This window comes from Hoplias malabaricus, chromosome 2 (assembly GCF_029633855.1).
Source record: "Hoplias malabaricus isolate fHopMal1 chromosome 2, fHopMal1.hap1, whole genome shotgun sequence".
NCBI classification, from domain to species: Eukaryota; Metazoa; Chordata; class Actinopteri; order Characiformes; family Erythrinidae; genus Hoplias; species Hoplias malabaricus.
Genome location: NC_089801.1, coordinates 50,469,577 through 50,495,110, shown reverse-complemented (window position 1 = coordinate 50,495,110; position 25,534 = coordinate 50,469,577). Strand labels below are relative to the sequence as shown.

Genomic DNA, 25,534 nt, shown 5'->3' with positions numbered 1-25,534 from the left:
CTGAAGCACATTTTAATTAGTAAGCCTATTTTCTGTATTTTTGAATGTTTGAACATTGATGTTAATGTTGTATCTGGTGTTATAATGTTAAACTACTGATTTAGAGTTACAAGTTTATGTTACTTCAATAAATTAGAAAAATTTAAACTTGCATGTGCATTTTATTACCATTTTTTAGGGGGCGATATTGTACGGATGAGGTGCAGAAATTCCCCTTCGTCTGAGGTGGGGAACGATAGAAAAAGTTTGAGAACCATAATATGGCAAAAGAGTCGGAGAATTATTCTTATACATTACACAAAAAATGTTTTAAACTTTTTGTGCACCTAAATGATCAAGATATATCTCAAATGGACATACATAAAGTTTTCTCCAAGCACATTTGCCCAAGATGGTGGCATTCTGAGGCATCTGCCTCACCTGAAAATCTAATGACTGGTCATGGCTGGATCTTCCAGGAGGACAATAATGATCCAAAACACATGTTCAAATGTTCACACAAAGATGTTTCACTGACCACAGAAATATTATTTTTGACATGACCATTTCAGCCCTCTGATCTAAACTCCACAAAAAAACTTTGAAATGAGCTGAATAAGGGTTTAAAAAAAGGGAATGAGACTCAGGAGGATCTGGAGAGATTTTGGAGATGTCTTATCAAGCATTATGCTAAAAGATTTGTTATAATGCTAGCAAGGTGATTATCCCAGTAATAAATGTAATGTATGGTTTTGTTAAAGAGAGTTGTTGTTGTTTTTCTGCTTCAGTTAAAGGCGACATTTCTCTCATGATCAAGTTCTTGTAAATGAGCTATTTTTCCTTGAAGTTTTAAAGTTATGCTCAAAAATAAAAAGCAACACAACAGAGGTGCAATTTAAAAATCTAAAAACACATTCATAACATGTTACAGTTCATTAACTAGGCACTTTAAGCATGGCTACAAACATACATTAAAACATATTGCACTGTATATCCAAGTACCTTTTGTACAATTTATACAATTGTCTTGTAATACATTATAATTCTATAAACATTATTTTAGATGTAATTCAAAATGCCTTTCAAATATGTTATTTTACAAAACTGTTTATAAAATAATACAGACATAGCATTTATATAAAATATGTTTTTGTTTGAGATAAAAGGAGTTTGTTTGAGACACAGTATTGGATTAAGGATCAAATCTGAGTCATGTCTAACAATAATATGTTCTCTCAAAAATAAGTTCAGTATGTTAAATAACATTTTATTGCATTTTATGTTCTTTATTCCTGCATACTACAGAAATGAGGGGACTGTGGTTTGAAACACAAACCATCTCCGGTTTAGACTTCACGCCTATACACGTGATTATCGCTTATTTCTCATTCACCATGCACTACTGATCAAGTGCTACATTGGCTCATTATCAGGTAAATGCTACTAGATGCCAATCATAAAACCCTTGCCCCTGATTGGCTAGCCTCATTCTAGGTTCATTTGCAAGGAATTACAATGGAAATCATCAATTTCACACTCTGATTTGACGTGCTACACTGAAATGTTGGTCCAAAACAAAGTTTGCTGCAATATGTGATAACTGTTTTACGGGCAGAGCAGGCATATGAAGAACGGGTGGAAAAAAGGAAGGAAGTGGGCATCGAAAGGAAGGAGAGGGAATGAAATAGCAGAGAGAAGAAAGACAAAACCAGTCGGAGATTGGAGAAACAGAGTGAAATCGAGGGTTAATTCAGTGAGAATACTGTTGATGGTGGGTCAGGTTTCTTTTCCTCACTCCTAATATAAACCATTATGGGCTACTGATCCCCAATCAGTCCTTTAGTATCGAATAACGTAGAAACAGGCAGATGGTGAATTACGCACTTAAACTGCATTAAAGTAATGGACCTACCTCTCTGCTCCACTTCTGCGTCCGCATTCAAAAGGAGCGAGGTAACGGGGGAGAGGGAGAGAGAGAGAGAGAGAGAGAGAGAGAGGGAGAGAGACAGAGAGAGAGAAGACCACAGATTAATGATGTAATACCAAATCAATTCCATATGTACGTAATGTGCATCATATCTTATCTTGATCTCATTAAATGGCTAAAACTCCTCTTCATTTGTTTTCCATATATTCTATTAACTACACAATCGTAATTTCTGAAAAGTAATACACTGTAACCAAGCCACATGAGCTTATTAAATCAATGAATGAATGAACAAATGAATTTAAAAAGGGAAGAAAAGGGAAAAGCTTGATTTCATGAAGCTTTTATATGACTTAGTTACTTTCTTTGAGTCACATTTTAGTGACTTCACTTCCTCCACATTTAAACTCAAGCTTTCATTACTTAACACAGATCCTGGTAATCATTCAGCAAAATAGTTACACAAAAAACAACAAACTGAAACAGTACTAGATTAATATAATCACACAGATTAGACATTTCCATAGCCTTCCTTTCACATCATACATTCTTGGTGAACTGCGTTCACTTGGTGAACTATAATTTTTGTATTTCTACATAAATCATAAATGGCGTGGCCAAAAAAGTTTCACAGATGTACAGTTGTGCCCATGGAAAACATGCAGCTTGTAAAATCTCCATAAAAAGGCATATTTATATTATGCTTTTCTATGGACGGGCAGGGGGACACAGGAAAACTCACACAGGAGTCTCAGGTCACAATGGTCCATGCCAAGCTTGGGCTTGAGGGGTATAAATCCCCAAAAACTGGGCTATAAAGAAGTAAGAGTAAAAAACGATGTTCTCATGGCTGAATGCCATCAAATCCTCATAGAAATGTTTCAATATGTAGTATAAAGTATTCCAAGAGATGTTTCTGCAGCAAAGGGAAGACAAACTGCCTAATAATACTTTTGATTCCAGAACACAATGTTGTATGAGTGTCTATCCACAACATTTAGCCACATGTTTAATAGTTTTCTGCACTCTTTGCAAGACAAATGAAGCTTGTTCACACTAAAAAAATACCACATGCAGTCCCAAAATAATTAATGTCAGCCAAGCATGACATTACACAACAATATTTTAGTCAGGAAAAGAAAATTGTTAGCTTACATATTTCCTTTACTAATAAAATGCTGATATTAGGGATTGGCTAGTAACAATAGTTACAATGGTTCACTGTTTCAAGTCATAAACAGCTAAAAATAAGCAAAACTGTCTTTCTGACAAATGCTAATTTATGCTTGTGCTCCTGTGGAATGCTAATGTTAATGCTAGGCCTGTCACAATAATTCCATTATTGACTTACCATTTCAATATATGGACATAACCTCAATAATTTTTGCTGACCTCAATATCTTCCACTGTATTTACTGGTGTGTTTGTTTTCATAAGAATAAGCTCACCAGTATTTTAACTCTTCGCTATTTCTGTACTCTCTTTTGTGAAGCCGTTGTTTAATAACAGTGGTTTTATTTTATTTATGGCTTATTTATATAGGATATTTCAACATTTGTATATGACTATTCCAATGTCTTTATATCTGTAATAATAAATACGTTTTTGCTAAAACATCATTGCTCCTGCACAGTGGCGCAGCAGGTAGTGTCGCAGTCACACAGCTCCAGGGGCCTGGAAGTTGTGGGTTCGTTTCCCGCTCCGGATCTGTGAGGAGTTGGTGTGTTCTCCCGTGTCCACGTGGGTTTCCTTCGGGTGCTCCGGTTTCCTCCCACAGTCCAAAAACATACGTTGGTAGGTGGGTTGGCGACTCAAAGTGAATGTGTGTGTGTGTGTGTGTGTGTGTGTGTATATATATATATATATGTGTTGCCCTGTGAAGGACTGGCGCCCCCTCCAGGGTGTATTCCCGCCTTGTGCCCAATGATTCCAGGTAGGCTCTGGACCCACCGCGACCCTGAACTGGATAAGCGGTTACAGATAATGAATGAATAAACTAATTAATCATTGCTCTTTAAAGGGGTGCAATTTTTTTATTATCTATATCAATAGCATAAAATGGTCCTACTGTATCGTTTACCGCATTTATTGCCGGGACAATATATTGATCATAAAAAATGTTTAATGTTACCATCCTAGTTAGGGCTGTTATCTTTTTTATAAAAGAACTATACACATAATATGTACCTGTTCTAGATTAGACATGTCCAGCCAAAGTTTTTAAACAACATTTCATGTTTTATTTAAAAATAGTAACAGACATGATATGTACTAGTCCTGAAAACAACATTTAGTGTTGTCTCCGTAAAGAATGTTGCCACTGAGTTAATTTTCCATTTCTGACTGGTATAGACTCCCTCTCAAATACACATGCAGTGACATAGTCTTCACAAAGCCCGCCCTACCTAGATTCCATGGCTTAAAGAAAATTTGTTTGGCTCATTTGTTATTGGGCATTTCCAAAATCTAACCATTTTATTTTCAACCACAGCTTAACAATGAAATAAAAGTATTACTACAATATTTATTAGTTATTTAACAATAAACATGAGCATTTTTATTCATAAGCCTTCTCCAGAAGGCCTTTACACTTGCTCTTTGTCATTGATAGTTTTTACCTAATAACCTAAGTTGTATGTAAACTGGCGAGGAAAATTCTGTTTGTTTAGTATGTTTTCTCTGAAGTGTTACGACATCTTAATGTGTTACCACAGTGCTTTGAGGCTATTTAACAATGCTGATCTCAAGATAGATGCCTAATTTTTCTTTGCATTTGTGTGTGTGTGTGTTTGTGTAAGAGAGAGAGAGAGAAAGTACAATTCACCTCCTCACAATGAAATATGCATGAGAATGAACTGTTAATGCATCACTCAATAAATAAGGCCCTCGCAGGAAAGTAAGTATCTGTGTGTGCGACTGCAGAAAATCTGTTTTACAAGCAATTACTACCCCAAAACGCCCCCACTCTCCCCACGTGCACGCACACACTTTGTCAAATTTCAGCCAGCCCAATTATAATCATTTGCTATTTGTTGATACTGAAATTTTAATCCCTTAATCAGTTTGCATGTTTGATTAGGTGAAACTGATTTATCTTTCTATGAGGGTTCAGCATTGAATTTAACTTAATAAACCAAACAATTATAGCTAATGGTACCGTGTAAGGCACAGTCTGTGGAAGGTGCTGAAAGTCCAGATGTCATTTGATAACAGTATATGAACAACCACAAATCACAAAGTTTCTAATGAGAGTATACCATGTGTGAGCAGCTGGGATTCAAAGGTTGAAAATAAGAAAAAAGCATTAAAGGAACACTAGGTAGGATTGTTACCTTACAATTACAGCTTTAAATGATTGTGATTCTTCACTGACCTGTAATAGGGACAACAGAGCCTCAATCGTTGCTACTGCGGGCTCTGTACTGCAGAACCTATATTCTGCATTTTTTGAAGAAGAGTAGGAGACCAACCCGCCCTTTGATTTCAGAACAGAGTTGCAACTTTAGCGGGAGCCCAGGAGTAAAATCACACAATTTTACCTAGTGTTCCTTTAATATCATGAAAAATTTTATATGCTCATAACAACACTGGTAAACATCATCATTGTCAGCATGCGCCATAATTGACCCATAGCTGAATTTACTAATTAATCAACTAACAAGTTGACTGAGAAAGACTTTATTAAGTAAATAAATTCTGACAATTTCTATAGGTCCGCTCATGAACAACCACAATTACTAACAGCATTAAAAGTTCTGAACAGTTACGGATAAAAAAATGCACACCGCTGGTTACCTTTCGCTAAGACATTTACATTTAAAAACTTATCTCTCTCCCTGTAGTGATTAAAGCCTTAAGTCTACAGGCCAGTCTGTGTCCATTCAGCCAGAGCACAGGGTAATTAAGGATCATCATATCAGCGCTGGATCTTGGCCTTATTCTAATGTAATTGCTTTAGGTGACTGTTGGTCAGTGCTCATATATTATCAATTTTACTGAGAATTCAAAAGCATTAACATGTTAAATTTTGCACCAAGATAAGCAAATTTTTCTGTCAAATATGTTTTCTATAATAAAGTGATTCATAGGTGCTACTGCCAAACTGTCAAATATAGTACATATTAGATGTTCAAAAATATTTCTATTTATGTATTTTTGTTGTTGTTATTTTTGTTACATGATTTATAAACACCAGTTTTTCCCCACTGTATTGTAATCCAGTAATGACTGGACCAATAGCAACGAGCCATTTTACATTATTTGCCATCATAAGTATGGGGTATATTTCCTTATCCTATATACTTACCACTTTGAAATGATGAGGTTTAGTTTTGACAGGGTTGACATACATGGAATATATCAACACAAATATTATGGTTTTTTGTTTGTTTTTGTGTTTTTAACAGTGCACGTTGTTAGCATTGGAGAACAAAACAAAAAATGAAACAATTAAACGTGCAAAAACTCATGCAAATGCCAAACATCATGTTGACTTTTTTCCCAAGATCTTAAACTCAACAAACAAACAGTAATTATGCATTAAACTACAAAAATATATTTTTCTGTAGAGTTTGCATACTTATTTCAACTTGCAAAATCAAAAATACATGTTATATATTGATAGTTCCTCTTTTAATATAAAGTGTCATGTATAATTTACCGTGTCTTGTACTTTTGGTTTTGATATGATCTAATATGACAGTAGGGCTTTAGTTCCATTGTTGAATGTGCTCACATGGCTGTTTTTTGAGATTCATCTTAGGGTCCTACATATAAAGTGTGCTCGCATGAATAGCTGAATAAAGCTGAAGTCTTATAGAGGCCAAAAGCAGAGGCGGATTGGAATGCGCCCAACTTCTTCATCACGGGGGAGAGGGGAGAGCCAAAGAACCTCCAGAAAACATTTAGAACATGTTCCCAAGGGTCTCTGGCACAGAGGTAATTAAATTACCTGTGTGTGTATGTGTGTGTGTGTGTGTGTGTGTGTGTGTGTGTGTGTGTGTGCATGATGGAACTTCCTTTCTAATTATTAGTCTTGTGGAAAACAGTATTAAGGCCGCCGTTCTTTTTAGGACCAGATGTGTTCACTTCCACTACCATTAAATGCCTTTTTGTGCTTTCTGTATTTGATGGACGTTGGAGAGAGACACACACAGAGAGAGAGAGAGAGAGAGAGAGAGAGAGAGAGAGAGAGAGAGTGCGGTAAGGTTCTATGAACAATGTGATATTGTAGTTCATCATAGCAATTTTTACACTCTCGTCTCAAATAGTTTGGACACTGTAGTTAGAAAATAGTTTGGCAAACACATTTTTATTTATTTATTTAAATTTTTTATTTTAGTTTTTTGAAAATGTGCTTCTTTATATTTACAATTTATCTAGGAGTAAAGTATAAGTGCTTAAAGTAATGGTCGTGTATACCTTACCAATAAGTAATATGCAACCTACATAACCAAATTTTCAAACATTTGGCATTTCATAAAGCTTCACGATGGCTGTAGCTACAATTTATATCTAATATTTTCATTTTCAAGTTTGAATCTTTGTTAGCAACTCTATCTGCTATTACGTAATTACTTAATCTTATGACCTGCTTGTTTCTACACTCTCTGTCCATTGTTTCAGCTCCACTCACCATACAGGAGCACTTTGTAGTTGTACAGTTACAGATTGTAGTCAATCTACTGCACTACATAATTCCTTGCCCATTTCACCCTTTTCTTTAATGGTCAGGACGCCTACAGGATCACCAAAAAGTGGTCATTCCCAGTAATGTAGTGACACAGACGTGGCGGTGGTATATTAGTGTGTGTTAAGCTGGTATGAGTGGATCAGACACAGCAGTGCTGCTGGAGTTTTTAAACCCCTCAAACCCCACCAACCACAAATATATTGCCAACAGTGTCCAGTGACCACCGATGAAGGACTAGACAATGACCAATACACACTGTGCAGCAACAGATGAACTACTGTCTCTGACTCTTACAAGATGGACCAAGAAAGTGGGCTTGTTTAATAGCATGGACAGTGAGTGAACCCCAAGAATGTTTTCTCAGTGTGGAATATATATGTAATGACATTAAATGTAAACTCTGAAAAGTACATTCTCTTTTGGATCTATTTTGCATTATATCACGCTGCACTATGTGAAAACAGGTACTGTACATGAACATTATCATCACAAACCATGTACCTTTAAAGGCACAACAGTAGTTTTAAAGTCCAATTCCCTAAAGGTACAGTATATTCGCCTTCCAGAAAAGAGCTTTAATTGCAGAACTTTGTAAAATAAAATAAAAATATATTCTGGAGATTAATTAGGTTGTATGAAATGTTTATAATGTAGAATATTTTACAAACATGTTCCCTTACTAAATTACTAAATCTGTATCCTAATTACTAAATATGTAAACTTGTCAATAGTTAACAAATAAATAAGTAAAACTTGTCTGTATCTCTGTAAACTTGTCTGCATTGGAGTATTTCATCTTCAAACCACACTAAATGTGTCACGCCCTCGTCTCGTCTCCTCTGTTTTCCCCGGTCATGTGCTCTGTTAGCACATGGCTATGTTTGTTTATGTCCTTGTCTCAGCCCTCGTCCCGCCTTTGTTCCGCCTCCTCGTCCGTGTCATGTGTTAACCCGTCCTCTTCGTTATCTGTCCAGGTGTGTCTCGTTTGTGTCAGTATTTAAGCCCTCTTGTCTCACGTCCTGTTTGTCGTTCATTTCTCTTTGTATTGTTGCCTAGTCATGTCGTGTTTATACTATGTTCCGAGTCCTGTCGTGTTGTCTCTTTCTCTCTCCTATTCCAGTCGTTTTGTTTTCTAAGTCATGTTGTTTTGTTTCCTTTCTACCCCGAGTCTAGTCTTTGTTATTTCCCAGTTAAGTCGTTTCGTTTTGCTTCCTGTTCATGTTGTGTGGTTTCTATTGTTAAATTAAAGTAGTTGTGTTAGCAAGTGCGTCCGCCTCTGTCAGTCCGCCTCGTGATCCGTGACAGAATGAACGACCAAAAGGACGCAGCTAACACGGACGCTTTACCAGAAAAGAACATAAGGATGGCAGAGGATATACTGGCTGTAAGGGTTGGTGATCAACCTCTCGTTCTACAGTCTTTTCTGGGAATTCCAGCGGAATATGAAAGAGGTCCAAATTGGAAAGGATTCATATTCCAATATCGAAACTATTTCGAATATTTAACTTGTCCTCTTCCTCCAGCGTTAGTCCAAGTCATGTTCATGAAATCTCTCCTTAGAGAAGAGGCGTTACGGTGGGCTGAAGCCGTAATCAAGGAGAGATCTCATGACATCGATGTAGAGACATTTTTTGAACTTTTTACGGAGAGATTCTCCCGTTCAGCACCCGAAGATGGCTCTGCAGGAACCCCTGCTTCCAAGGACGTTTATGCAGGAACCCCAGCTATGGAGCACGGCTCTGCAGGTACCCCTGCTCCCGAGGACGTCTCTGCAGTTACCCCTGCTTCTGAGGATAAATCCCTCAGGTCCGGGGAAATTTTTTTTTGGGGGGGGGGGGGGTTATGGGTAGGGGCTGTTAGCATCAAATCACTGGACATGGGAGATGAGGCTAACAGGGGCGCATCTCCGGGGGAACTACGGACAAAGAAGTCCCTCGAGAGTGCACCCATCAGTGCCCCTAAACCCGCTAAATCTAAAACTCGTGCTCGACAAGCAGCACGAGCCCCTGCCTCGGTGGAAGTCTCTGCTCCGGTCTCCGTGAGAGCGGCGCCAACGGCCGCCCCTTTCTCCGAGAGTGCGGCGCCAACGGCCGCTCCTGTCTTCGTGAACACGGCGCCTCCTGCCGCTTCAGTTTCCGTGAGCGCGGCACTTCCGGCCGCTCCAGTCTCCGTGAGCGCGGCGCCTCCAGCCGCTCCAGTCTCCGTGAGTGCGGCACCTCCAGCCGCGCCAGTCTCCGTGAGCGCGGCACCTCCAGCCGCGCCTGTCTTCGTGAGCGCGATGCCCGCCTCTCATGTCTCCGTGGACGACGTCGCAGATTCCCCTGCCTCCGTGGACGTCGCCGCAGGTCCCCCTGCCTCCGTGGACGTCGCCGCAGGTCCCCCTGCCTCCGTGGACGTCGCTGCAGGTTCCCCTGCCTCCGTGGACGTCGCTGCAGGTTCCCCTGCCTCCGTGGACGTCGCTGCAGGTTCCCCTGCCTCCGTGGACGTCGCTGCAGGGCCTCCTGTCCCCGTGACTGTGGCTCCGGCCGTTTCTGCCCCCGTGACTGTGGCTCCGGCCGTTTCTGCCCCCGTGACTGTGGCTCCGGCCGTTTCTGCCCCCGTGACTGTGGCTCCGGCCGTTTCTGCCCCTGTGACTGTGGCTATGGCCACTCCTGGTCGTGTCCGTGGGACGGCTCCAAGGACCTCGGGGCCGATCCCCAGAACTGTGCCCAGGCTGGTTCCTCCGACATTTCCACATACATTAGCCAGTCCTGGGCACCCCCAAGTTATATTGGTTCCCTTGTCTGTCCCTGTCCCTGTCCTGGTTCCTGTCTCTGTCCTTGTCCCTGTGCCCTTGTCTGCCTTTGTCTCTGTCCCAGTCCCTGTTACTGTATTCGTGTCTGTCCCCCTGAACGTCCTGGTCCCTGTTCCCCTACCAAGTCCTGTCCAGTCCCCTGTTAATCCTGTCCAGTCCTCTGTCCCCAAACATGTCAAGTCACCGTATCCCTCCCGCGTTCAGTCACCTGTCCCGTCTCCTGTCCAGTCCCTGTTCCCATCCAGTGTCAAAAACCCTGTCCAGTCGCCTGTCCAGTCTCATGTGTCCACTCCCGTCCTGTCCAGTCTGCTCCAGTCTCTTGTTTCGTCTCCTGTCACCCCACTTTGTCAGTCTACTGTCCTGTCCCCGGTCCAGCCCCCAGTTTCCACTCCTGTCAACTTTGCAGCTCAATTTCCTTTGTCTGTTCCCGTCTAATCCCAAGTCCTGTCTCCTTTTCCCTTTTTTGGTCTCCTGTCATGTCCCTAGCTCCTGTGTCTGTTCCCGTCCTGTCCTGAGTCCTGTCTCCCACGGTTTCCTGTCTTAGTCTATCTTGTTTTCCGTGCCCTCTCCTTTGACAGCTCCTGGGGGTTTACGCGCCCCGGGAGTTGCACGTTCAGGAGGGGGCATCTGTCACGCCCTCGTCTCGTCTCCTCTGTTTTCCCCGGTCATGTGCTCTGTTAGCACATGGCTATGTTTTGTTTGTGTCCTTGTCTCCGCCCTCGTCCCGCCTTTGTTCCGCCTCCTCGTCCGTGTCATGTGTTAACCCGTCCTCTTCGTTATCTGTCCAGGTGTGTCTCGTTTGTGTCAGTATTTAAGCCCTCTTGTCTCACGTCCTGTTTGTCGTTCATTTCTCTTTGTATTGTTGCCCAGTCATGTCGTGTTTATACTATGTTCCGAGTCCTGTCGTGTTGTCTCTTTCTCTCTCCTATTCCAGTCGTTTTGTTTTCTAAGTCATGTTGTTTTGTTTCCTTTCTACCCCGAGTCTAGTCTTTGTTATTTCCCAGTTAAGTCGTTTCGTTTTGCTTCCTGTTCATGTTGTGTGGTTTCTATTGTTAAATTAAAGTAGTTGTGTTAGCAAGTGCGTCCGCCTCTGTCAGTCCGCCTCGTGATCCGTGACAAAATGACTTTACACCTTATTGGTTAATTATGCACAGATTCCAACATTTCCTCTAAAATAGGGTATATTATAGGACGTTAGATATTGGACAACTGCTGTGACGAACTGATTGAATTCAGTCACTAAAGCCATAGTATGGTCCAGTACTGTTGGATTATTATTTTAAGTTCTGGATCTCCAATCCACTCAATCTTTTTCATTCATTCATCATTAGGCGCAAGGCAGGAATACACCCTGGAGGGGGCGCCAGTCCTTCACAGGGCAACAGACACACAGATACACATTCACTCACACCTACGGAAACTTTTTGAGTCGCCAATCCACCTACCAACGTGTGTTTTGTGGGAGGAAACTGGAGCACCCGAAGGAAACCCACGCGGACACGGGGAGAACACACCAACTCCTCACAGACAGTCACCCAGAGCGGGAATCAGGTCCCTGTAGCTGTGTGACTGCGACACTACCTGCTGCACCACCGTGCCGCCCAGTCCACTCAATCTTGTCAATTGAAAAACATTTCTAACCCTCTAAACCCCTTTATACCTCTTTTCCATTGCATATTACCTATTGTACATAACTCTGCTCTGCTCTACTCGCTTTTTGGTCCCTGGTACCTGGTTGGTTTTCCACTACCAGATCCATCCACCACCAAATACAGCCAGTGATGTCGCAAACATAGGCTCTAACAGGAACCGCTGGTATATTTTATTCCTTGTTGCACTGTCTGGTTCTTGCTGGATGTTTTCATTACCCACCAATCCAAAGAGCATTTGTCTCTCTTCAAAAGACCAGGGTGTAATTTATGAGGTGCCACTGTGTGTTAGATTAAAACAAATGTGATTGCTACCGTATCTTGGAGATTTTGCAAAAGGCTAGTTTCTGTTTTATGTCTCAGTTGTGACTGAGAGACTTATCTGGCCAATCAGTGCTCTGCAAGGTTTACAAGTCATGTTTAGTCCCTACTTGGCTCGCTTGAAACCATGAGTGAGCAGAAACTAAAAAAAAAAAGTTCCCGTACCAAAGTTGGGTAATGGTAAAGCAAAAGAAGCAGAGCAGTGAAGTTCAGTAGATGCCATGCAGTGGAAAAGCATCATAGCTGAATGCATTACACAGATCATGGTGAGTTTAAGATCACTGCCATTTTCTCCAGTGTCCCATTTCATTTGATGCTTTTCTAGATGTTTAATGCATATGAATGTCTGTGCCCCTAAAAGGTGCATCTTAAATTAGCTAAATGAATTCATAGAACTGATTCAGGTATAAAAGATGCCTACATCTCCATAAACTCAATAGGTTAAATCTCAGTAAATTCTCTATAAGTCCAATCAAAAAGCCAAAAGTCATGTGTATCCTATACCATTCTGCTCTTCAGAAATTCCATCTCTTTCTCTTTCCTTTGTCACTGGAGGTGTGCCAATGACTCAGTTAAAGCATGTGTCCAATGAGTATGTTAGTCTGTGTTTTCAGGTTTTTCCTGCAGCCAGTACACTGGTCATATGATACTGATTTATTGACATTGTCACCACAGCTACCCCAGACTGGAATGCTAAAATCAGGAAATTCATGAGAACTACACTTTTTTTAAGAGATGATTGGCAGGCTAAGGCCACTGGGGGCGGACAGCAGATGGACAGTTAGTAGTTACCAGGGGGGGCAGTTGGTTAATATGGCTAATGCAGCAACCACAGCAATAGTGAATGCATGTGTCCCTGTTTAAAATGTGTGTTTTACAGTTATTGTTAATCAACTTTTTAAAAGTTTTTAAACGCCTGTGGATCCAAAATTATCAGGTATTACATGATACGTTATCTATTCCTTGCTGCAGTAACAGACTCTGCTCATCTTGAAAGGCTTTATACTAAATGCTGGAACACGGCGTGGATTTGATGGCAATGAGCCATGAGAATATTTGTAAGGTCAAGTACTAATGTTGGATGATAATTCCTGCATCTCAAAAGCCACTTTAACTTTTGCCAAATGTTCTCCATTATATGGAGTTAACAGTTCCACTTCTCTACAACCCAATACTACATGGAAAATACCTGAATTCACTAATTATAAGAGGTGTTTAACACTTTGAATGTCTAAAAACATGCAGTATAAATGTAATTGACCAAAACACTAGAAATACTGGAACACAATGCTTTTTAATTTGTATTTGATGGAAGAGTAGACTGTCTAACACTTAGTGTATATGATTACTTACTGTATGGCACACATTCATACTGAACCTCCAGGTATTTGTATGTTCCAGGACATGGGTCAGGAAAAACATCTGGACCTGCGACCACGGCACACTGCGTCCTGTTATTACATCTGAGAGTGAGAGAGAGAGAGAGAGAGAGAGAGAGAGAGAGAGAGATGGGTAAGAATGTGAAAGTGTGTATTATCCATCAATTTCAATCGACTCTTCAATAATTGTTTACATGGGCTACACTATTTGTATTTGCAACAAAAAAAAGCTTTGCATTACTTCAAAATAGCTTTAATATTATACAAATGTATATATTGTGAGAAATGTGTAATATTTTAAGTGGTACATTACCTTACATAACCTTTTTATGTTTAATGTTTTTTTAATCAAATTTTTAATCTAGCTTAAATCTAACTAATTTAATGTTGTCTACAAATATGAACAACGTGCCTCCGTTCCCTTCCATTGTACAGAAGTGAAGCCAAATCTGTCCTCCATGTTGTAAATTTGATAGCAGAATCTGCACAGTAGAGACCAGAGGCAGAGATATTCATGCCTCCTCATTTGGGTAGACCCACCCCCTTCTCAGAGTTCTCAGAGATGTCAGCAGCGCAGGAGCAGAGCTGATATTTACAGGTTGCAAACGACCTTGATTTCTTATTATTTTCCGGTTCTCAAATCATATCTGCTCTGTGTGTGAGAATATCCCAGTGCACCATTTAAAATAAAATGTATGATTCTACTTGGGCAACAGTAAATTCTGCTCAATTTAAGGTGGAATAGTAATTTTGTAGCCACCAGAATGAAAATTTCCCACCATTTATTGTGGACAACTAACTTACTGAGACACTGGACACACTGGAGATGGAAAGACATCTAGTGAAAAAACTAGTTTATATGTTTGTGTTGTTTATTATCATTATTATCTGCACATCAAACATTTTGTTTACATCCTTCTCTTACTTGATGACTACAACTATTATAAAATCACTAATAGAATGTTTTGTAAAATAGATGACCACTAACAAAGGCTAACTTGTCCTCTGAAGAGGGGTGGTGGTGGTGGAGCAAAACTCCAAAAATTTCATGCTTATTTTGTTGTTTCATTAAAAGAGAGTGGGACAGGTATAAAGATATAGAGAGAGAGACTGGGAGAAAGGGAGAGTTTATTATTAGTAGTATAATTATAGCTATTAACATTGAAATTATTGTTTTTATTTGCTATAGTTGTATCAGTTATTTTCTGCTAATAGTATAATGCTTTGGCAGCGCTCCTGATACACAGAAGCCAATAAAAGGTAATGAACTTGAAAAAGAATGAACTTGACATAGTGAGCGAAAGAGAGAGAGACAGACAGAAGCGGCTGAGCCATATGTGAGCGTGTTTGTGTGTGTTAAAGAAACAGGAGGGAATAAAACCAGAAGAAGAGAGATGGAATACAAAGTCATGAAACTACTACACATACACACATACACACACACACAGAAATGAAATGTGAAATACACACACACACACAGGATTCTAAGACGACTTAATGCTCAGCTATCGCTCTGTGCTCTCTCTCTCTCTCTGCAAGTTACCATGGAAACCTCCCAGTCCGAATCCAGAGGGGTGCATCAAAATGCACGCACACACAAACACACACACACAACCAGTTTTCCAGCTACATTTCACAGCATCAGTGTCACAAAGAGACAGGAGACAGCTGGCTGGGAAACACATGACTTCAGACTTTACGCATGTTTGTTTGTGTGTGTGTGGGGGGGACAGTGTAGATATGTGTGTGTGTGTGTGTCACACTAGTGCACTAATTGCTGTGCTGAGCGAGTGTGACAGTCATACTCCCAGAGTGCCGTGGGGCATCTCTGGTTTCCGGGGCGACGGCTCTCGTGTGGCTGTGAGCAACATTCAGATATGACCTAATTTAGAGTTAGAGATGGGGGGGGTGGGGCAGAGAGAGAGAGAGAGAGTGAGAGAATTATTTTTGCTCTGCAGAGAGATGTATTTACATCTCCTTGAAGGTGCTCTACGCCCTTAATCTCTTTCTTATGTTACACATGCGTACAAACACAAACAAGCACACACATCCATACTGCTTATACATTTTATTGCCAAAAGTATTCGCACCTCTGCCTTCACACTCATATGAACTTGAGTGACATCCCATTCTTAATCCATAGGGTTTAGTATGATGTTGGCTCACCCTTTGCACCTATAACAGCTTCAGCTTCATTTTAATCCTAAAGGTGTTCTATCGGACTAAGGTCAGGACTCAAATGTGCATGAGTAATGTTCTTCCACACAAAACTCACTCATCCATGTCCTTATGGACCTTGCTTTGTGCACTGGTGCGCAGTCATGTAAGAACCGGAAGGGGCCATCCCCAAACTGTTCCCACAAAGTTGGGAGCATGAACTTGTCCAAAATCTCTTGGCATGCTGAAGCATTAAGAGTTTGTTTCACTGGAAATAAGAGGCTGAGCCTAACTCCTGGAGAGAGAGAAAAAAAATAAAAAAATAAAAAATAAAAAAAAAACACACCATAATCTCAATTCATCAAACTTTTACACTTGGCTCCATGCAGTCAGACAAGTACCGTTTGCCTGGCAACCGTCAAACCTAGACTCGTCCATCAGACTGCCAGATGAAGAAACATGATTCGTCACACCAGAGAACCCGTCTCCACTGCATCTGACTTGGTGCATTGCCCTTGGATGCAGCTGTTTGGCCATGAAAACCCATTCCATAAAGTTCTCCATGCACTATTCTTGAGCTAATCTGAAGGCCACATGAAGATTGGAGGTCTGTCGATTGACTTTGCAGAAAGTTGGGATCTCACCTCAGCCTCCACTGACAGCGCTCTCATTTATATGGCCTACCACATTGTGGCTCAGTTGCTGTCATTCCCAATCGTTTCCAGTTTGTTACCTGTGGCCATAAAAGTGATAGGAACACCTGAATTCAATGATTTGGATGGATGAGTGAATACGTTTTGGATATATAGTGTAAATACACTTATATATATTAAATTTGGCATATACAGTTACTACATATAAATATATATAAAACATAAGTCACTAATACTAATATGTATTTAAATACAATATACAAACAAGAACAAAAAAGAAAACCTGTGGATCCCAGACATAGGCACAGAGTAAAACTCTATATAATTATAACCTGAACATCGAGATTTCTTGTGTGAAAATTTCATGATGAATGGACCAACATCTCCAAAATTAGTTTGCAAAAAAATAAATAAAATATTTACATTGTTGTCATATGAAAAAGATCACTTCCTTCACCTATAAATTAAATTTTAGATATACATTTTTTCCGTTAGATAACGCCAATATGTATGTATCTAAGAATGTTCAAATTTTAACTTCATTAAATATAAGACATTTTTTGGGTCTTCAGTTTAAACAATGAAACAATGAGTGTGTTTAGATGCACTTAATTAGCCGAAGTAAAAACCAATTTCACCTTGGAAATCAGATTTCTCATTGCATTTATACTCATACCGGGATTTCTTTCGGATTTCTCAGTCTGCGGACATAACCGGACAGAGTGTAGAGCTGTCTCTGACACATATTTCAAAGTCCTCTCACCATTCTGTACTTGAATATTTATTAAGTACTACTCCACCAGTCCTCACTATGAACACGTGTCCAGCAGCTCAGGTCTCTGTCTGTAATGGAGAGACACAGGCTGCATGTAATATTAGAAATCATAAGAAAATAAAATCCATATTTGCAGGTAAAGCTGGTCTATGTTTACAAAAATCCGCAGCAGGATGTTTATTTCACAACTTTCTGTGATATTATTGGCTGTGGCAATGCAGAAATCAGATCATTGCTGAACTCATGTAAACTCTGAGTTTTCCCATTTCCTGATTTCCCAAGCGGATGTAAATGCGTTGTCGGATTACTCACAATATCTGATTTAACTCAGTTATCTGGATATTAAGTGCATGTAAAGTAAATTAAGTGCACTCAATGTGTAAAATAAATTTAAAAAATCAAGTAAACTCTGTATTATATTTATTCTGTTATATGTATGACTGTTTATCTTGGGTTTTCCCAAAGACGTGAACACACACACACACACAGATTTCAGACCCTTCGTCTTTTGGATGATGGCTTGATCAGACAGGCTGCCAAGGGAAGTCAACTGAGTGAAGTCGACAATGGTGAACTAGGGCAGTGAGTGTGTGTGTATGTGTGTGTTCGCACATGCATTTAAGAGCTCAAATAGTGCATTCCCACACTATCACCCACGGGAGAGAAAGTGCAGGTACATGCTCTCTAGCCTCACACAACTTTAACTTGACTCTGAACAAGTCTGACATCTCATGATTCACAAGGGCCACACCTGTGCGTGCACACACACACACACACACACACAAAGACGTGGAAATAGAAAGAACAACATATGTATATAGTATAGCCAAAGTAGGTTAAATACACATATAAAGTCAATTCAAGGCATACAAATACTTTTTAAAGTGTTTTTGTGTATTGTAAAGTTGTAAAATAGTAGTAGCAAAGATGAAAAATTCATCTTTCAGAACTAAAAACCAGAACTAAAAATTTGTCATCGTATGATAACTGTTCTATAGTATTAAAACAATTGCCATTTTATTTTTAAAATATCATAATAATAAATACATTATAATACACAAATTGCTCTCTCACTAATATCAAAATCTTTAAAATGTCTAAACCAAAGCTCACACATACTTTCGGATACAACATTATCTCCAAGAACAGAACACACTGATGCTTTTGCAGCTTTTTTCCTTGATGGAACTCATAACAAATGAAGTGACAAATAAATTCTTTTCACATTCCATTTTCAAAAGACTTAATTGATAGGGTTTTTGTTGTTTTTTTTATTTTAATATGCAATAAAGATAGAGTTTTTTAAGTTCCATATGAAGTCTACTTATTAAATATAGATAAAGAAGGGGGCATGGATGACATAGTTTTTTGGCCTCTTCAGTGTGCTGACACAGAGTTCCAGCACTGCCACTCTAGTCTCATGGGAAAAATACCACTTCTCTTGCATGCAAAGAAATGAAAAGTAGCAATGCTCCAAAGCTAATGTGGAATTCTGCTGGTGAAACGGCACTGAAACTTGCACTGAAAATCCGGCCTGACACACCTAAAACTGAGAAACAAACTGCAGAGAAAAAAGGATCACATTAAATAAACTCGTGAATGGTATGGGAAAGCGAGCTGGCTACAGGTAACTCTGTGTTGTTTGTTAGAAACAAGCTTAAAGCCTCCAGAGGTTGACGAGTTTATGATTAAAACGCAGCTATGATTGTCAGAATGCCAATAGCTGGTAATCTTGTACAGTGATAAAATAGCACAGCAATGAACATAGCAGGATAACAGAGGGGAAATGAAAAGCAGCAAAATTACTCTTCTAGCTGTCTTTGATCCTCCTATACTGTTAGATTTTGATTGCTTTTCCTTTTACCTTTCCTAAGCATCGTCTCTTATTCTTACTTCCTTTCGCTTTATAGTTCTGTGTTTCTGTACATGTTTAAGGGTTTGTATGTATTGTTAAGGAAAGGGTTTAATCTCCATTCAAACCCAGAAATATGACACACACACACACAAACACACACACACTCCCCCACCACCCCCTTCATGAAAATGAACAAATGCATAAATTATAGGTCATAACAGACAATATCCAACAATTATTAATTTAAAAATAAAAAATACTAATACTAATATGTATTTAAATACAATATACAAACAAGAACAAAAAAGAAAACCTGTGGATCCCAGACATAGGCACAGAGTAAAACTCTATATAATTATAACCTGAACATCGAGATTTCTTGTGTGAAAATTTCATGATGAATGGACCAACATCTCCAAAATTAGTTTGCAAAAAAATAAATAAAATATTTACATTGTTGTCATATGAAAAAGATCACTTCCTTCACCTATAAATTAAATTTTGGATATACATTTTTTCCGTTAGATAACGCCAATATGTATGTATCTAAGAATGTTCAAATTTTAACTTCATTAAATATAAGACATTTTTTGGGTCTTCAGATTAAACAATGAAACAATGAGTGTGTTTAGATGCACTTAATTAGCCGAAGGTCATAACAGACAATATCCAACAATTATTAATTTAAAAATAAAAAATAAATAATCCCTGTAAAATTGCTGAATTTTCAGAATAGATCATTCTGTGAATAAACATGTGGCAAAGTTATTGTCACCCTTGAAGAATACTATAAACTGGAAAATAAAAGCTTCTTGATTGCTTTTAGTGTCTATGGACTTTTTTCTACAGTACTGTGCAAATGTTTTAGGCACCAGAGATTTAAAAAGATATTCATCTGAGCAGTAAGTGTTTATCTGTTAAAAAACAAACAACAAATAATGCCCCACACATTAGAATATAACCAAATAACATTATTCCAGTGAGTGTGATATTCTGTGTGAATGTGTTGGTTTAACCTTTTCCAAATTTCTCCTCGTGGCAGTATTATTTGAGGTTAACATCCAGTTAATAAATAATAATTTTAAATAATGTGTGCTGTTGATTTAACAAAATTAGGCAATCAAGAAAAATCTGAATAAAACATTGTTCTTCAAACTCACACCTACTTTTGTATAGAAAAATAATTATCTTATATTTCTTATTTGTTTTATATATTTTTTGTATTTATTGTGATTATATATCTTTTTACAAGCACCATGCTTACTGAGAAGGCATATATATATAAATTTAATAAATAAAAATAAAAACAGGGTTCAGCAATGAACAGCGAGCACAATCAGAATGGAATGGAAACAGTACAACATTTGCCAAGAAAAAAATCCAGATATCACAGTTGCAAAGGTTAGTTGCATGTAGGGGCTTCACAATTTATAAACCAAGAGTAAGATGCCACCCCCATATCCATGAGCTTCTTTGGACAATTTCCATAAAAGAAACCCTCTCAAGACAAGATATAAATCCTGTGTCTGAACTTTGCCAAGTAACATGGGCCTTACAACTGGAATCACGTGTTGTGCTTCGATGAGACAAAAAGAGCTTTCTGGTGGTGTTCTACTCCCCTACAAAAGTTGCATAGTGCAGGTTATGCAGTGCTGAGCCCAGAGTGGCAATGACAGAGGCCATATTTTCCCTATTACAGGTCAGTGGAGCGTCACAATGATTTCGAAGCTGTCATTTTAAGGTAGAAGCATGACCTGTTTTGTTGCTTTAAGGTCAGCAGTGTAATGAAATTAATTTCATACCAGTACATTGTAGATGATAAATATGGTTGCCTGTGCCAGAAAACAGAAACCGGGTCGTGCTTGGGTCTATCAGTCTTTGTCAGTGACGTGTGATTTTTGCTCATGACGTCACCAGCACGCCATTATGGCATTATTATTATTAGTGAAGACTATACAGTATTTTCATACTTGGGAATCAGTGAGAGCATAAAAACTGTAGAAGTATGAGCAAAGTGAGAGGATAACAGGACTGTTAAGTGGAAAATCTACAACTTTATTTACTTTTTTACAATATTGCTCGTATGACCAGACCAATTTGGAGAGCTGGTTGGACATTACCAACCATTTTGTTTAAGGTATAAGTGTGTTTACCTGCATAAAAATCCACAGACAATAAATCCCCAGGATTCCACAGCTGGATGCAGGATTTGTTTACATTTCATCTGAAGCACTGTGACAGGCAAGCTAAGCTGACTGTAACCGAGAGTCATTTTCTTGTTAAAGATTTCTCTCATTAAAGTATGTGGCTACAGGTTTTCGTTGCAGCAAGAGATCTGTTGTTTAAAGACGGCGACCGACCGAGTGGAATCAGATGTACTTTCCTTCTTTGGAGACATGTTTGGACACCTCTGCATTAAAGCAAAACCTAATACAAATTTAGGCTGTGGTGATGACGATGGTGAAGTCATGTTATAGTGTATGTTATCAGAGCTTGACCTAGTCTTAAACAGAGCCACCGTTCAACCTATATATACACATATATAACAGTATTGTGCTGTTTTAATGAAACAGCTCAACATTTGTCAAAGTACTAAAGTAAACCAGAAAATACTCCAGATTTGTTATGGTATTATTTCCTATAATAAGCTCTTTACAGCCCTAAGGATGAAGCAGAGAGTTTTAAAGGATTTAAAATCTTCAAAATAAATTTTTTTAAAATTTAAAGGATTTAAAATCTTCCCTAGTGGTAACATCTTTCTTTTTTTTTTTCATCGTGAGACTTAGTACTGCAGTCTTGCACACAACCCTATCCTATTTTTTCACTTGTAAAAGAAATGAGCGAAAAGAAAATGTTCAGAGTTTAATAGTTCCAGTACAACCTTGGCCACCGTTGACCACCACGACAACAAACTTTTCATCCGTGACACGTCTTCTGTCAACCTGAAGTACACATCAAAATCCACAAAGAAAAGCAAAACATAATCAGTAACACATAATCATGGGTTTGCAATGGCCCTCTCAGAATCTAGACTTAAACCCATTAGTAAATCTGTGGTGTCATCTGAAGAGGGCAGAAAACAGAAAACAGAAAACGAATCTCAAATTAGAGTTGGAAATGTTCTGCCTGGAAGATCCTTCTCCAGCCTTGTTATACACTACAGAAAGGCTGATTACTGTCACTCGTCAAGGAAGGGCTCTTCCAAATACTGCAATCTGGGGTGCCAAAACAATTTTTGGATGTGTCCCAATTGCATACTTAATACAAAATCTAACTAGTTTTTGAGCATACAGTATAGTTACAGGTGTCAAAGCTGTGTATACAAATAAAAATCCACAAAGCATACTTTGAATCATACGATTTTTGAGCATCGCTATGATGGACGCTACTGCCCCACAATTTACCAGGAAACGGAAAGGGAGGAGCTTCTTTCTTCTTGTCTTTATTCATCAATATTCAAATTTTTAAATTACCCTCTCTGTCATCAATTCCCCCCCAAAAGTGTTTTGATATCTGATGGGCATTTATTTGAATTCTTGTGAGAATTCTGTCCCGATTTGATCTGTGGTACACATAACCTCCCGCCTTGCCCCTCTCTTTTCCTCCTCTGGTTAGCAGTCATGCAGTGCTGAGCACCAGGCCAAACCGCTGCTACACACTTCTCCTCTGACCCGCAGCATCAGACAGACAGGTAATGACGGTGTTGGTGTAATCCCTGATGTTGCTTGGTTCAAAATTAAACACAACATTATAGCTCCACTGAAAACATTACATGGGTACTGGCATTTAGGCATCACACCCGCTGGAAACGCTTGGCATTTCATACAAAGAGCATCCATGCATAACGTTTACTGATTGTGTTTACAAAAAAAAGTTAAATATCCTAATTTTTCATTTTTACTTTTTTTATGAATAATTATGGCAATGGGTGCCCTTTTTTTGGCTTGAGTACCTGCCCCCGAAAATGTCTGTGCAGGTGCCCGGTGCCCAGATTATAAAACGAATACTAAAACACCCAAACAGTGCACTTAATGTTAGACCAAGTATGTGAAGCTCACAGCAAAAATGTTATGACCTACACTGTGCACTACACAGTGTGGAGGGAGCTATATCGGTTTCAGCCTTCAGCCAGTGCTGCAACAGCTTAGAATGAAGTGTGTTGTCATAGCAACAGTCCATCACATCCTTTTATACCCTTTTAATGAAGGGTGCCATTATTTCTGGAACAGATTGCATACACCTTCCTCATTAAGACAGTGAGAGAAGACAAAAGTTTACCCTGAATATAAATTATTGTATTGCTAGTGCTTTTATCTCAAGGATTAATTAATACTTCAAAGGATTTTGTTTATTACTTCAAAGTAGAATCCTGTTTTTTTGGTACACTCAGGCACACTGCTTTTATTTGTATCTAATGTTCCCCTTTCTTTTATTAATACAGAGCACAGTGACTAGACTTTGGACATGAAATGTGTTAGAGAAATAAAATTGCTTTTCCAGCGCAGCTCTGCATTGGATGAATTCTGTGGATAATATCTGGAAGAAGAAATCAACTCTAGTTATTAATAAACGTAGCTGGGATGAATTCCATGGATGGATTCTTTCTTCTAGTGTCTTTCCCATGACGCTTCACTAATGTGTTGGCTTCATTCATAAAGTGTCCGGACGGATCGAAGGTGCTTCTCTCTCAATTGATCACCTTCTAATTACCTTTTCTTATTGATTACGGCATGAAACCAACTACAGGCGCTTACACACACATGCACGCACACACATGCACGCACACACACATGCACGCACACACACATGCACGCACACACACATGCACGCACACACACATGCACGCACACACACATGCACTCACACACACATGCACTCACACACACATGCACTCACACACACATGCACTCACACACGCACACACACTCACACACGCACTCACACACACATGCACTCACACACACACGTAGACCCTCTGCGGCGAGCAAATTAGCCCAGACAGAAAAAAAAAGATGTAAAGGTCAGACAAAATGAGAGGGAGAGAGAGAAATAGTGGGAGATTGGGACAGAGAGAGAGAGAGAGAGAGAGAGAGAGAGAGAGATGAGGTGGATAGAGCAATAGCAATAGAGAGATGAGGTAGAGAATGATAAATGATATGTGATGCCAACCAACGTTTCTATAAAAAGCAGCAAGGCAAAAAAAAAAAATGATGTGTGTGTGGGGAGGGGGGCGGGGACACAAGCGTCTCGCTTTCTTTCTGCCTGCTTCCTCTTCGTTGTCTTCTTTTTTTCAGTTCATTCTGTGAAGCAAATCCCTCAGTCTGGGTGATATCAGCCCAAGCAAGACCCATTAGAGAATGCAATTCAAAGACATATTCACCATCCTTGTATGGTTTAGACAGGAGCTAGCAACAGCGCTTAGCCGGCGATTTATTTCCATCCTGATTTGTGGATTTTGACAAGCAACTGACCTGAGATTGTCGACTGAAAGACATCTGTTATATTCTGGATAGCAGCCGCCGTGGATTTTTAGCCGCTAGACATTTACTGCAACTAGCAGATACCTTTCTCTGAACAGTTGCTAGGCTCTACTGGAAAAGCTACCTCTCTCAGCTCCCATGGGACCCTCCTGAATTCTCCAAATGCCCCCTGGGAGGCCTTGTACTAACGCCCACTTCATAATGTGGTTCAAATCAGAAGCATGCAGATCAAATTCCAAGTATTTGAAGAGTAAAGATAAGCATCGGCACTAGTCAAGAATGAAGCTTGAAATATGAAAATCTGAAATGACTGAAATGTCAGTCTAAACAGCAGCTTCAAAGGAAGCCTGACTCCACAGCATAGGCATGTGGTAGCCCTCAGAAGGTAGGATTTTGCAAAAATGAACACGGAAAATGTATCCAAGTTTGTGGATACCGGCTTATCCTTCTGAGAATTAAAGGAACACTAGGTATGAGTTTGTATTTTTACTCCTGGGCTCGTCCTACAGTTGCAGATTGCAATTAACTTTTACAACACAGTCCTAAAATCAAGGAGCAGGGGGAGTTTCCTACCCTCCTTCAAAAGTTACATAGTGCAGTGTTTGCAGTGCTGAGACGGGAGTAGGAACAACAGGGGCTCTGTACTCATTTTACTGGTCAGTGAAGCATCAGTGATTTAGAAGTTGTTGTTTTTTTGGGGTAAAATTACTACTTACTGTTCCTTTAATTAGCCTACTCTGGTCCAATTGCTACAATAATAACCTTAACTCATGTTTGAACATTTTTACACTAGATGTGGAAAACTGATAAGAGAATGTGATGGCATTCTACCATGTGAACTTTAGAGAAGTGTGGCTCATAAACACCACCCCA

General features: G+C 39.3%; 1 protein-coding gene across 5 annotated transcripts in view; it reads right to left on the bottom strand.

Annotated features, from left to right (window-relative positions):
• The window catches only part of adgrl3.1 (adhesion G protein-coupled receptor L3.1), a 204,705-nt gene that overhangs the window by 120,013 nt on the left and 59,158 nt on the right, over nucleotides 1-25,534 (bottom strand). For all 5 annotated transcript variants that reach the window (XM_066660024.1, XM_066660026.1, XM_066660027.1 and 2 more), the window contains exons 4-5: nucleotides 13,716-13,825; nucleotides 1,892-1,906 (exon numbers count right to left, since the gene is read on the bottom strand). In XM_066660024.1, the coding sequence (XP_066516121.1) occupies nucleotides 1,892-1,906; nucleotides 13,716-13,825 (125 nt within the window). The remainder of the gene's footprint in view (nucleotides 1-1,891; nucleotides 1,907-13,715; nucleotides 13,826-25,534) is intronic.